Source organism: Pan paniscus, chromosome 4 (assembly GCF_029289425.2).
Source record: "Pan paniscus chromosome 4, NHGRI_mPanPan1-v2.0_pri, whole genome shotgun sequence".
In the NCBI taxonomy this organism is placed as follows: domain Eukaryota; kingdom Metazoa; phylum Chordata; class Mammalia; order Primates; family Hominidae; genus Pan; species Pan paniscus.
Window position 1 is genome coordinate 34,432,117 of NC_073253.2, and position 15,022 is coordinate 34,447,138.

General features: G+C 39.4%; 1 protein-coding gene across 1 annotated transcript in view; it reads right to left on the reverse strand.

The window, feature by feature from the left end:
- Positions 1-283: 283 nt before the first annotated feature.
- Positions 284-15,022, reverse strand: part of MSH3 (mutS homolog 3) — a 221,027-nt gene continuing 206,288 nt past the window's right edge. The window contains exons 22-25 of the mRNA XM_057302266.2: positions 12,136-12,265; positions 4,860-4,922; positions 3,811-3,982; positions 284-1,346 (exon numbers count right to left, since the gene is read on the reverse strand). Coding sequence (XP_057158249.1) covers positions 1,235-1,346; positions 3,811-3,982; positions 4,860-4,922; positions 12,136-12,265 — 477 coding nt within the window. The 3' untranslated portion in view covers positions 284-1,234. The remainder of the gene's footprint in view (positions 1,347-3,810; positions 3,983-4,859; positions 4,923-12,135; positions 12,266-15,022) is intronic.

Genomic DNA, 15,022 nt, shown 5'->3' on the forward strand with positions numbered 1-15,022 from the left:
CAGATTGTAAGTGCTGTAAAAAACCCAGGGACACAGTTGAGCACGTGTTACCCTAAATTTGCAGGAAGGGAGTACTGTTATGAATCAACTAAGCTATAAGGCTCATTACTGGGAAGATGATACACCTGATATGTTAATGAACAGAAAGGTCCCAAATGAACAAGTTCACTTCTGTGTATTGCGCTGGTCAAAGCAGTAACCTTAATTTCATAATTACACCTTAAAAAAATGACAATTTCCAAACACTTGAAAACACCAAAATTCAATGGGACATACCATCATCTATAGCAAGTATTCATTAAATATTTATTACTTGAATGAATGACAAATAATTTCATCCAACAATCTTTAAACTGCTTAATCCTATGACAATATTTAACCTTTTAAATTTCATGACCTTATTCCTTCTGTGCTCTAGTTTTTAAAAGCTTGATAATTCTATTTCTTTTCTTTTTTCTTTTTTTTTTTTGAGATGGAGTCTTGCTCTGTTGCCCAAGCTGGAGTGCAGTGACGTGATCTCGGCTCATTGCAACCTCCGCCTCCCAGGTTCAAGAGATTCTCCTGCCTCAGCCTCTGGAGTAGCTGGGACTACAGGTGTGCGCCACCATGCCCAGCTAATTTTTCGTATTTTTAGTAGAGATGTACTTTATATTTTTAGTAAAGATGGGGTTTTGCCATATTGGCCAGGCTGGTCTTGAACTCCTGACCTCAGGTGATCTGCCTACCTTGGCCTCCCAAAGTGCTGGGATTACAGGCATGAGCCACCATGCCTGGCCAATTCTTTCTACTTATAAAAAATTCTTATGTTCTTGGTGGATAAACTGGTTGCATAATAAAATTATTTTAGTTCAATGGATAGATTCCTGCCAGATTCACCCAGTTGCCAATTATCTGAACTGAAACAAATAAAAATATCAAGTAAATTTTTATATCACCCTCCAAAAGCTTGGGAATTATATTCTGCCACTTAAGGCTTTACTGGACTTACTGTCCATAAAATTTTCTAATTACAAAGTGGAAGTCTATTCAAGAGTGTTTATACGTAGAAAAGTTAGGAAGACAGAAACCTGAAAAAGACTGTCTTCAGAAAAACCTCTCTGTTTCCAATAGGAATATACCATGGTCATAATTTTATGCTCACATGTCACACAAAGATAGGCTGTTACTGGAGAGTTATTTTGTACAGTTGGTATTTTTAATTCTCCATTTTTTGTTCACAAATGTAGTCTTCATTTTAATGAAGAAGAGAAGTCTGTGTTTCTTCCATTTTGAACTCCTCTGTCCACTTCTGCAGGTCTTGTGCATTATGCATCGTCCATAACTTTGCAAAATACTTGAGTCTCTTCCTGGGGAAAAATCAAATACTACTTATTTAATAAATGAAATTGCTGGGAGACAATACGTCTCATCAGAAGCTATGAAAAGTCTATAACACTTGAATACCGGGCAGGCTCTATAGTTAGGAAGCTGTGTCAGTGTCACCCTTCTGGTGAAAGGAGCTTTCAGAGCTGCTACTATAATCAAGGGACCCAGGTTACCAATTGCCACTATTACCTTTGTGCCTTCTCCTAAAATCCTTACCCCTGCCAGCCCCAGAGGGGAGAACCTGACCTCCTCCTCCTTCAAACTCTGCTAGAGGCTGGTGGTGTGTGCTTATTTGTACCTGGAGAAAAGAAACTCCTATGAAGTGTTCCCAGGATGAAAAGTAACACCAACCGAAAACAATGAAGCTAATTAAAGAGTAAAACGCCAGCATAACACAGACTTACTTTTTTTTTTTTTCTGCAGAATAGCAACCCAATTGACTATTTAGGGTATGGAGCTAGAGTACCTGAGTTCCAATTACTGCTCCACCATCAAGTAGCTGTGTGACTCTGGGTCAGTGTCCTGTCCTTGCTGGTCTCACTTTCCCCAACTATACCATGAGGATAAGGCTGCCATAAGGATGAAATGAGATAATGTATGTAAAGTGATGAGAAGAGTAGCTGGCACAGTGTGTAGGCTGCTGCAAATGACTGCTCAGAATGGTTTCTACACACAGTAACCATCCAACAAATAGCAACTATTATAACAAATCCACAGTAAGGCCCAAGATGCAGTTTGATTTCTTTGATCTGGCCAAAGGAATTGATGTGATAAGCACTTTTAGAAAAAAGGTAAAATAACAAATACAGTATCTTGATAAATGATCAGATTCCATCCCAATGCAATGTCTTCTAATAATTCTCTCATCTTGTCAAGATAACTTCATAGAGTTCAAAATGTCACTTACTAGTTGGAAGAGTTAAAATATTTATGAGTAATCTGAGAGTTTTTTTGCTCTTGCTTTATAGGCTATATAGCAGAAACGAGAATATATGAAAATATAGAAATTGCCATATTTTATTGCTATCTTGCATATATTTCTATAGCAAATTTAGAAATTGACATATTTTATTACTATCTTGTATATATATCCTTTGTAGTAAAGTTTTATTCTAGGTTTTTTTCAGAGAAAAAGAACAATAATAATATGGCAACTAAAGAGTTTAATTTGTCTCTGGACTTTGCAGAGGAAGAGGGCTAAGTTTATTTTTAAATTCTCATAGATACTTTTCCCTCAGGAAAAATTTTATATTAATCTGGCTTGTAACAGAAATAGGCTGAAACTGATTATGCCACTTTGCTTCTGTTTTGGCATTGCAATTTGGAAATGAGCCAGAAAAGAGTGTCACTAGAGGAGGCTGTGTGCCATTTGTAGAGTCCAGCACTCTGGACTTGGTGAACTACAGTATACCAAAGTGGAGGAGTGCAAGGCGGAAGCACAGGAGAAGGAGGTAGAGAAAGAGAAGTTAATTGCACTACTGTACTTTGGTAAACAAGTTAGCAACTGTTTCTTTAGGTAGTATGATAGGCATTACTATTTCAATATTGAAATTTGGTAATAATTCCCAGACTTATAACCAAATATTAAAGAATATTATTGGAGTATAACACAGGGTCCACCAGTAGCCAGCCAAGATTTTCTATTCGATCAACAATCTGTTCATCATGGTCATATGATTATCAACCAGGGTACTAATGTACCCAGCACATCAGGCTCCCCAAGTACGGCAGGGGTGGGGCAGTAGGTGGATGGGGAGCTTATGTTGTTTTACAATTTTATATTTGGGAAACAAAAGGGTATAATTTACTAATATGATATTTTTTCTAGGAATATCTTTCTTTTAAAGTGTATCTCAGGTTTACATTAAGATTAATTTATGTACTGACTACATACTAGCTGGATAGCAAGCGTAAAGGTGGAAAGTATTCCCATAAGCATTTAAAGTGACAGCAGCCTGTTTAGAATGAAAAATTTGTCACAATCTACAAAATAAGTGACATGTGGATATTGACTGTGATTGCCTGTTATGTAATACTATTATTTTCATTAATGCTCTGATAGAATTTCTGGATGTAATCATTGCATATCTGAATAAAATCTATGAATAAAAGAAATCTTCTGTAGGTTCTCAATATCTTCAGTAACCTTTGGCATACTGAATCTTTAAAGTAATGAATGTGGCACATATTAAGGAGTTAACTTAATTCTTTATAAAAATGACCGAAAAACCAATTTAGCAACTTAATAATGATCTAATGAAGATGGACTGAATTCACCTGAGCTTTGCAAGAGCTGTTTTCACTTCATCATAATTAAATGGTTCAGAATATTTGAAGAGGTGCTTAAAAGTAGACCTGATGTTCATTTTTAGGACGCTCCTCTCTTTCTTGGACAACTTAGAAAGTTTCATTACAAACGAAAAAATGCAGCATAATCACTCTGACCTTTTCGTATTTATTAATCCTTCCAGCTCTTTTGACTTGTGAGCTGCTTTCTTCAAAATTTCTCCAGGAACATCTGCTAGTTTAGCCACATTTAATCCATAACTCCTTGCTGCAATTCCTCTAGTTATTTGGTAAAGGAAGGTGACAAAATCAGGGACTTGTTCTGCTGCGTCTGTGAAATAAAGAAAAGAGATCAAAACTGTGCCTGAAAGCTGAAATAAATTAGAGGATTAAAAAGGACATGTAAGTTCTCATAACTTTATTAAATCGTACAATCTGAAATCACTGTTCCTACTTGCCTGTTAGAACCATTTATCAATTTGATATGTCTAGAAAAGGGTAAATACTGTTTTGAAACTGCTGTGTGCATATAGGATCTATCTTTTAGCTCACTTAAAATAGTTTTTAACAATGATTCATTGCAAATTTGAACTGAACGTCTATATTAAAAAGAGAATGTTTTTATTTATTTACTTTTTTAGAGATAGGGTCTTGCTCTATTACCTAGGCTGGAGTGCAGTGGCACAATCATACCTTACTGTAACATCAAACTCCTGGGCTCAAGCAATCCTCCTGCCTAGCCTCCTAAGTAGCTAGGACTACAGGTTCATGCCACCACACTCAGCTAATTTTTTAATATTTTTTGTAGAGATCAGGTCTTGCTATGTTGCTCAGGCTGGTCTCGAACTCCTGGCTTTAAACAATCCTCCCTCCTTGGCCTCTCAAAGTGTTGGGATTACAGGCGTGAGCCACTGTGCCAGGATGAGAATGATCTTAGTACGTGATTGATACAATATAATTTCTCCTTTTTATGTTTCTGAGACAGGGTCTGACTCTGTCATCCATGCTGGAGTGCAGTGGCGCAATCTCAGCTCACTGGCAGTCTCAATCTTCCAGGTTCAAGGTGATTATCCCATCTCAGCCTCCCGAGTAGCTGAAACTACAGGTGCATACTACCACGCCTAGCTAATTTTTTTTTTGTAGAGATGGGGTTTTGGCCATGTTGCCCAGGCTGCTCTCGAACTTCTGGGCACAAGTGGTCCACCCACCTTGGCCTCCCAAAGTGCTGGGATTACAGGCATGAACCACCATACCAGGCCTATAATTTCTCCCTTAAAAACAGAAAAGAAAATATTACATGTTGGCCAGTTTAAATAACAGGATTAAGATGTTCTGGTTTATTAAATATTCAGGTTAACTAAGAGCTATACATACCGGATTCTGTTCAGTACCACCCAGATCCCACTTAGGACTAAAGAGTTTATTCCCTCAGCTGTCAGAAAGATTGCCGGCCTGCAACCCTCGACTGTTTGCCTTCTTTGGAAATTGTTGCAGCTGAAGGGAGGGACTTCACCCAAGACCACATCCCGCTTTGGGGCAGCCTACAGCCAGTGACTGGTTGTTGTAGGTAGCCTCTAAGATGGCCACCAAAGACCTCTGCCTGCTGGTGTTCACGTGCTTGTGTCATTCCCTCTCTGTATCATTTCTAACCAGTGACTCACTTCTAACAAACAGAATACGGCAAAAGTGATGAGATGTCACTTCAGAGATTAGGTTACAGAAAGATTGTGGCTTCTGACTTGGGTACTCTCATTTTGTTGCCTGCCTGCTCTGAGGGAAGCCAGCCGCCATGTTGTGGGCTGTCTGTGGAGATGCTCACATGGAAAGAAACTGATGTCTCCCACCAACAGTTGGTGAGAGCCTAAGGCATGCCAACAGCCACATAAGTGGGCTTGGAAGCAGATATTGGGAGGCTTGGCAAGAGCCATGTGTGGGCTGGGAAGCCTTGACATGGCTGCTGCCCTGATTAGTGACTGACTGTAGCCCTGTGAGGAACCGAACTAGAGGGTCTCTTACAGGGCTACAGTTTTCAGCCTTAGAGGTGTTCAGCTAAGTTGCACCTGGACTCCTGACTCACAGAAATTATGAGGTAATAAATGTTTGTTGTTCTAAGCCGCTATGTTTTGGGGGGTAATCTGTTGCACACTGTTTGCAAATTACCCCAAACTAATAGAGATAACTAATAAAGGTATAGAGGTCTATCCCCCTCACCCCAAGTTGAGGTAACTCTGAAGGACCATTCTAGCCTCAGAGTTCTCTGCAGGGCTGGCTGAAGCCTTTTGACTATAACACAGCCCAGCACTCCCAATGAACCTCCTGAATGCAAATCTCAGAATCTGCTTCCTAGAGGACCCAGCCTGTCATATATATACATACACATGAACTTAAAACTTTAAAAGAACTGGGATATAATGAAGTACAATAATTATAATAAACCACTGCATGTAGTTTAAGCTAAAGCAGCTCAGGATATTATGTAACTTTTATTATGAAATTCAATATAATTGTGCTGCAAAATGTGCACTGTGCTGCAGAAATGTCCAAGGTGGACAAGAGTTACAAAGATTTCTACAATCCCAGTATACTTAAGAGTTTATTAAAAGCTTTTTCTCAATCATTATTTCATTTGATAGATGTGTATGCTTTTCTTCTTTTATCAGTGAAAATTTAAAAAGCCAAAGACTGAACATGACAGAGAAAAAGGACAATGGATTTTTCCTGGCCCTCCTCTAAGAATTCGGCAGCAGACAGATAAGAGCTTTCCAAGGGTGGGTGCTGAAGTGGGAGGCGGAAAGAATGCCAACTCACTCAGAAACACAGACCTAAACTTCCATTGCAAGGCACTGACAGTACCTTTTGCCCCCAAATGAAAGTTGAGAAACACAGGTGCGGAAGTAGGTGGGAACAGATTAGGGAAGACGCAGCTAGAAGCCAGTGCCTGCAAACCTGGATAATTTTTTGTAACTCTTCAAAGTTCACAAGACTAAGAGTGAAGTGAAAGGCAATAGGCAATCAAAAAAAGCCATTTCTTATCTTTAAGACAGAAATATAGTTTATCACTTCAACTGTGTTAGTCCTAACTGATCTCCCTGTCTCCAGCTCTCCAATATAATCTAGATCCCATGCTGACCTTTCTAAACAAGATTCATTCATCTGTCTGTCCATCTATCCATCCATCCGTCCATCTATCCATCCATCCATCCATCGGTATTTTCTGGGAGCCTGATAAATGCCACAAAATCCCCCTACCCAAAAATTTGTTAATGAATTTTTTTTTTTTTTTTTTTGAGATGGAGTTTCTCTCTTGTTGCCCAAGCTGGAGTACAATGGCATGATCTCGACTTACCACAACCTCCACCTCCCGGGTTTAAGTGATTCTCCTGCCTCAGCCTCCTGAGTAGCTGGGATTACAGGTATGCACCACCATGCCCGGCTACTTTTTGTATTTTTAGTAGAGACAGGGTTTCTCCATGTTGGTCAGGCTGGTCTCGAACTCCCGACCTCAGGTGATCTGCCCACTTTGGCCTCCCAAAGTGCTGAGATTACAGGCGTGAGCCACCATGCCCAGCCTATTAATGACTTTTAATTTTTTTTATATAGTGTGTGTGTGTGTGTGTATATATATATGTATATATGTATACATATATAAAGAGTGCACAAGAGATAGTTGTAACAATGTTCTTACATATAATTATATATATAATGTATAATATAGCTACAAAATATAGCTAACTTACATAAAATATTTCACTGCTCTGAATACCTTGTTAACATACAAACAGTTGCTGAGTGTATCATTATATTCTGGTCTCCACTTTAAATTATGGTAGTTCTCATATCTTCAAGGTAAAGAACGCAACCACTCTTCTATAATCGCCTGGGGGATCTCTTTCTGTAATTATGTACTCGTTTAACCTCTGTGTGCGAGAGGGGTTGGGGGTGCTGGTAGGATGGAAATATGGAGTCAGAAAAAGACACATGGGAGAGAATAAAACTTGTTTTATGAGAAAAACTCTGTTTCTTTACAGGCTCACAGCAAAAGTTCTTGATGAGGATGTAACTACTTACAAGCTATGGCCATTTCTTAAATGGACACTATTAAAATGTTTACCTGGCACTGCTTTGAGTCAGTGGAAGTAATAATTCATGTTTCTGCTTATTATGGGGAAACATAGCAAGATTTATATTTAAGCCAAACTTCTCTAAGCAGTTATTAAAGAGATGTGTACTGACAAATAATTTCTGAAGTTGCTTTTAGAACAGATTCATAAAAATTTAGGGGTGAGTGAAGTTAGGTGACTTGTTCAAGATCATACAGATTGGAATAGACTAAAACACAGGTTTCTTAACTGTTTGTCCATTGTTTTACCTATCACATCATGGGAAATAGAGTATTATAGAAGCCATCCAAAAGACCTGTGGGGCATTTTACTGATGACCTACGCAATGGCCTCTACCTCATACAGAAGAGGAGAAGTTGGGGAAGAGGTAATGGATGAAGCACAGATATAGCCAGGAACAATATTGGAAGGCAGCAGGCAGTGGAGCACTGCTTCAAAATTCTGAGTGAAATCGTTTTCAATCTAAAATTCTAATCCTGGCTGAACTATAAATTCAAACATGGACGCTATAGAGTTGTGTTTTTTTTTTTAAACTTTTAAGTTCAGGGGTACATGTGCAGGTTTGCTATAGAGGTAAACTTGTGTCACGGAGGTTTGCTGTACTGATTATTTAATCGCCCAGGTATTAAGCCTTGTATCCATTAGTTATTTTTCCTGATCCTCTCCCTCCTCCCATCCTCCCCCATCTAGTAGGCCCCAGTGTATGTTGTTCCCCGCTATGTCTCCATGTGTTCTCATCATTTAACTCCCACTTATAAGTGAAACATGCAACACTTGGTTTTCTGTTCCTGCATTAGTTTGCTAAGGAAAATGGCCTCCAGCTTCATCCATATTCCAGCAAAGGACATGATCTTATTGTTTTTTATGGCTGGATAGTATTCCACAGTGTATTTGTACCACATTTTCTTTAACCAGTCTACCGTTGATAGGCATTTAGGTAGATTCCATGTCTTGCTACTGTGAATAGTGCTGCAATGAACATACGTGTGCATGCGTCTTTATGATACAACAATTTATACTTCTCTGGGTATATACCCAGTAATAGGATTGCTGGGTTGAATGGTAATTCTGTCTTTAGGTCTTTGAGGAATCACCACACTGCCTTACACAACAGTTGAACTAATTTACACTCTCACCCAGCATACAAGCATTCCTTTTTCTCCACAACCTCACCAGCACCTGTTATTTTTTGACTTTTTAATAATACCTATTCTGACTGATGTGAGAAGGTATCTCACTGTGGTTTTGATTTGCATTTCTCTAATGGTCAGTGATGTTTTGCTTTTATCATTCTGTACATAGGAACGGGCAAAGATTTCATGACTAAGAGGCCAAAAGCAATTGCAACAGAAGCAAAAACTGACACAGGGGACCTAATTAAACTATAAAGCTTTTGCACAGCAAAAGAAACTATGAACAGGGTAAACAAGCAACGTACAGAATGGGAGAAAATGTTTGCAAACTATGCATCTGACAAAGGTCTAATATCCACCATCTATAAGGAACTTACATTTATAAGAAAAAACCAAACCCATTAAAAAATAGGCAAAGGACATGAACAGATACTTTTCAAAAGACAACATACACATGGCCAACAAGCATGTGAAACATTTTCATTCATGAAAAATCTCAAAACTTTTACCTCCTTTAGTTGATATTAGTAGTAGCCTAATTCAACACTTATTCCACCCCTAAGAAAACCTTGATTTTATAAGGAATTAACTCCCTAATCATTTAACTCAGGGGACTGGGTCTTCAAAGCCAGCTCCAGAAGTTGATCCTGATTCATCTAGGCCCATCAAAGTCACCCCTGCCATCCTCTGCTAAGGAGTGGTTTAAGAAGGAGCCTGTTACTCAATTCTGAAACTGCAATGAGGCAATCATGAGATACTGGAAGGCATCTGAGAAAAAGTTCCCTTGTTCTAAGAAAGAGTGAACAGGAAATGCTTGTCTCTTCTTCCTTTGGACATTCTGGACATGATGCCAGGAAGAGCTGCAGTCATTGTCACTAGCCTGATAATAAAGCTGGACAGGCAGGAAGACAGAGCCTGGGAATTACAAAAAGGAGGAGCTGAAGCCCACTCTTCCTCTGGAAGTCATGGAACATGGGATTATACATACTGCATCCTTTTGTCTGAGCCAGTGTGAGACCGAGTGTTTTGTTCCTTGCAATCACATGCTTAGAAGAGGGGTAAGGGAACTCCTAGGATGCCGGCAAGGCAGGCTTAGGATGACAGCTGTGCCGCAGGCCCAGACAGCAGCCAGTTCAGATGAGCAGGAGGACAAAGGGCTCCAGGAGGAAGGGCCCCAGTGGACAAATGGGAACCAGTAGGTTCAGTTGTGTGGAAAAACATCTAGAGAGGCATTTTACGAAGCTATCTGAGGGTACAGGAAGATTCAGCTATAGACTCAAAAACAAAACAAAACAAAATGGAAAAAATGAGGACAGTCAATTCTTATTTTTGAGAAAATAGAAAACGTTGTAAAAGAAAGAAATGTACTTGTCTCCAAACTTGGCTCATCAGTAAGCAATACTTAGCATGGCAATAATAATGAAAACAACAAGTATGAATGACATACAATACATGTGAAATGACTATGCTGGAAGGACAGAGGAAGGGAAAATTGAAGATTCTCAATTAACACAATGAGAGGTCCATCAATAATGTGTCAACCTGATGAAGCAAGAGACAGGAAAATATGGATATTACTTAGAAATACAACAGAAAGGGGAGAAGTGTTGAAAGTAGTTGCCTTGGGACTAGGATGGGGAAGGACATGAACTGAAGGGATGGAAGCTTGTCACCAGGAGCCTTTTAGCACCATTGAATTTTAAAAATTATGTTCATTGATAAAAACTAAAATCAGCCAGGCAAGGTAGCTCATCCCTGTAATCCCAGCACTTTGGGAGGCCAAGGCAGGAGCATCACTTGAGTTCAAGAGTTTGAGACCAGCCTGGGCAACATAGTGAGAGCCTGTCTCTACAGAACATACAAAAATCAGCCAGGCATGGTGGTGTGCACCTGTAGTCCCAGCTACCGGGGAGGCTGACAAGGGAGAATCACCTGGGCCTGGGAGGTTGTGTCTGCAGTGAGCTGTGATCGTGCCACTGCACTCCAGCCTGGATGACAGTGACACCCCATCTCAACAAAACACAAAAATTAAAATCAATAAAATAAAATGCCCAGAACATTTAAGGGAAAGGTACAATGCTCTGGGTTAGTTTTCAGTTCACATCAAATGCGTATTAGCGGCACTGACTCCTCTTCTTCCCTGTTGGTGAACTCTATTCTCTTTGTCCCAAGGGTTTTAGCTTAAGTCTCCTCTTGTCAACCTGGATGCAGATTAATAGATACAAAACTACTTCCATAAGAGAATTTATGATGTGTTTTTCAAGATTGCATGGTGGTGAAAAGCAGGAACTGCCTAACATTACATTTATCTTAGGCCCAGTGCTTTGTTTTATTTGGGCCAGCTGCCTGATTTCTTTTTCAGGTCCATCCCTATTACTTTTCCAAAATAAAATCTGGACTCTGGGGTATCTTGCATGATGGATTTTCCATTGCAACATACCAATTGCGCAAACCACCACAGGCCTACAGGCTGGTGGCTTAAAACAATTACTACTGAACAGAAAAAAAAATGCTAAAGTCTACTATATTACTTATGGCACTTAAATGTATTGCTATTGGCTAACGGTGTTCTTTTTCATAAAATGTCTCATTTCTGTGACACCAGTAACTGGAAAGACTAGGAAAAATATTGTAGATTTCCTCCATAGCAGCTCTAGCAGAGGGGAACAGAAGAGAACCCAGAAGCAGAAGAAGTGAATTCTAGGCTCATTTTAGCCCCCATCTAAGTGGTTGACATGGTCAAACCACTTTACCTGTCTGAGATTCAGTTTCCTTATAATATTAAAATAAAAACCTATGTCCAGTACAGTATATGGCCCTTAGTAAGTTAAATGATATTTTGGGGAAAATATTGCGCATTTTTAAAAGATGACTAATTATACTCTGCAGTTGACTGTCATCTGTACTGAGACGAATCATGTAAGAGTACAAGGCACTAAGAGGAAAACCTAAGTGCCCCCTCCACCCACACCCTATTCCTGTAAAAAAAAGAGAAAAGGGTTGCCACGACAAATGAGACAAGGAAGACCAGAGAAGGACTCAGAGATAGCAAGGATAAATCTAAATTCTACTTGACCTAAAGCTTAGCAAAAATGAATCCTGACAAATGTTATTTATAGCTCACATTCACAGCTTTCATTATTAATAAGCAGTAAGTTCATGTTCCAACAAACTTTGAGTTATCAAACATGAAAACCAATATTTGTACCAACTGCAGGAATATTTCATACCTGGATCCAGTTTGCTTTCATCCTCACTGACCAAGAATCCCATGTGGTAATTCCCCACCTGGTGTGAGTAATTTTTTTCTAGTTCACAAACTGGCGGATAATGGGTGACAAACAGGGTTAAGGATTTCACCTAAAGCAATAAGACAGAATAAATGTTATTTCATTTTTAAATTTTATTGTAATTAAAATCTGTCTTCCACTTTCTTTTGAAAAATTTTAAATCTTCCTAAAAGTCACAAGAAAAGTACAACGACCAACTATTATATACTGTTTACCTAGATAATCAATTGTTAATATTTTACCATATTTCCCTTCTTCTTCCTCCTCCACAGACACAGACATTTTTTCCTGAACCATCTGAGAATTAGTTGCAGACATCATGACACTTCATCACTAAAGATTTAAGATTCTATCTTCTAAGAACAAAACATCCTCCTATATAACTAGAATACAATTATTACACTCAATAAATATATTACTATTATATAACATATACAGTTCCTAAATCTCCCTAATTCTCCGAACAATGTTTCTTTTTGTCTCTTTCCTTTTTTGTCTTTTATGACATGGACATTTTTGAAGTATCAAGTATCCTTTCGTACAGGAATAGAGTGTGGGTGGAGGGGGCACTTACGCTGTTTTGCATAATGTCTTTCAATTTGGACTTTGCTATTTCCTCCAAACATCATTGCCAGTGAGGACTAAACTCTGATTTTTTTATCTTACCCAAATTCCTACCTAAGGGGTCCAGGGAGTCATGCCCTACATATCATGGATTCTCATCAGATGGGTTTTATTTGACCCTGTATATTGTGCCTTGCTTTTCAATATGACTCCGGCACAACATTATGAGACAAGGAAAAAATATTTAACCCCAAAATATATTTCCTTGCCACGCCTTAAATTGCCCTGCAGAGTCTCTTGTGAGAAAAATCCACATTCTATAGAGAATCCCCTTCACCCTTTGTTTTCCTTCCTTTCCAGATCCACGAGATAATCAACTAAGAGCCAGGCACCCTTTTAGGTCTGATAAGAAACATTTTACAACCTCTTCTCTCTCTGTGAAGTCTGCTGAGAGATTCCTCTGCACAATAAAACTTGGTCCCACAATCCTTTATCTTAACCTGAACATTCCTTTCCAGTAATCCCAGGTCTTCACATAAACTCAACCAATTGTCAACCAGAAAATGTTTAAATTTACCTGTAGCCTGGAAGCCCCTGCTTGGAGTCGTCCCACCTTTCTGAACCAAACCAATGTATTTCTTTTCTTTTTTTTTTTTTTTTTTGAGACTGAGTGTCACTCTGTTGCCCAGTGGCACGATCTTGGCTCACTGCAAGCTCCGCCTCCCGGGTTTACGCCATTCTCCTACCTTAGCCTCCTGAGTAGCTGGGACTACAGGTGCCCGCCACCACGCCTGGCTAATTTTTTCTATTTTTTAGTAGAGACGGGGTTTCACCGTGTTAGCCAGGATGGTCGCAATCTCCTGACCTCGTGATCCGCCCACCTTGGCCTCCCAGAGTGCTGGGATTACAGGTGTGAGCCACTGCACCCGGCCAAACCAATGTATTTCTTAAATGTATCTGATTTATGTCTCATGCCTCCCTAAAATATATAAAACCAAACTGTACCCTGACCACCTTGGGCGCATGTTCTCAGGACCTCCTGAGGGCTGTGTCACGGGCCATGGTCACTCATATTTGACTCAGAATAAATCTCTTCAAATATTTTACAGAGTTTGACTCTCTTCGTCGATACCAGGAATATTCCATGTATATGTAGGTGATGGGTCCTTCCCAGTGCATCACATCAGGTGGGACGTGATATCAGTTTTACATAACTGGGGATGCCAAATTTGATTATCTGGTTGAAGAGGGTACCCACTAGATTTCTTCACTATACCTTTTCCCTTTGTAATTAATAAATAACCTGTGGCATGACACTTTGAGATATATGAATATCCTTTTCTCCAACAATCTTTCATCCAAAGGTTTTATAATCTATTGATCATTGCTGTCTGAATCAGTTATTATTATAGTCGTTATTAAATGTTGATTAAAAAATTCTTCCTACATTTATTCGTTGGTATTCTGTAAAGCAGAGGTTTCACTTTTCCCCACTCAACTCCACCATTTTAAAGTTTTTGTTAGTGTCAGTATGAATTAACACATTTTTTTTTTTTTTAGAGACAAGGTCTCAATCTATCATCCAGGCTAGATTGCGATGGCACAATCATAGTTTACTATAACCTCAAACTCCTGGGCTCAAGGGATCCTCCCACCTCAACTTCCCAAGTAGCTAGGACTACAGGTGTGCACCACTATGCCTGGCTAATTTTTTGTTTTTATTTTTTGTAGAGAGGGGTCTCACTATGTTACCCAGGCTGGTCTTGAACCTGGGCTCAAGGGGTCCTCCTGCTTTGGCCTCCCAAAGTGCTGGGATTACAGGCGTCAGCCACTGCACCCAGTCTCATGGATTCTTTAATAAGCATTATTTTAAGGCATATTTTAAATATTCTGGAAACCTCTATCTGGAGGAAAGTTAACACCAGTCTTAGCCTAAATATTGGCAGAAGGAGGTAATTAAATTAAAGAACTCCAGTTTTGATTCACCTGCCATTCGCCTTATTAAAAGTCTGAATGTGTGCCTTCTTTCTGATAACAATAACAAATAAATGTATTAAGGCAGGATTTCTTTAAAAAGCTGTGCTTAAAATCTGCCCTGAGGGATCTTAGGACCACCTATCTCCATGGTGCTCCTTCTCCAAGCTGATAGGCACTTTTAGCCGGAAGACCTAAGGGTCTGGGATCCGACACTGTGCTCCTCAAGGCTGTTCTCGGCCTGCAGCAGCAACACATGACCTCCCTTATTGCTCCTTTCTGATCTCTC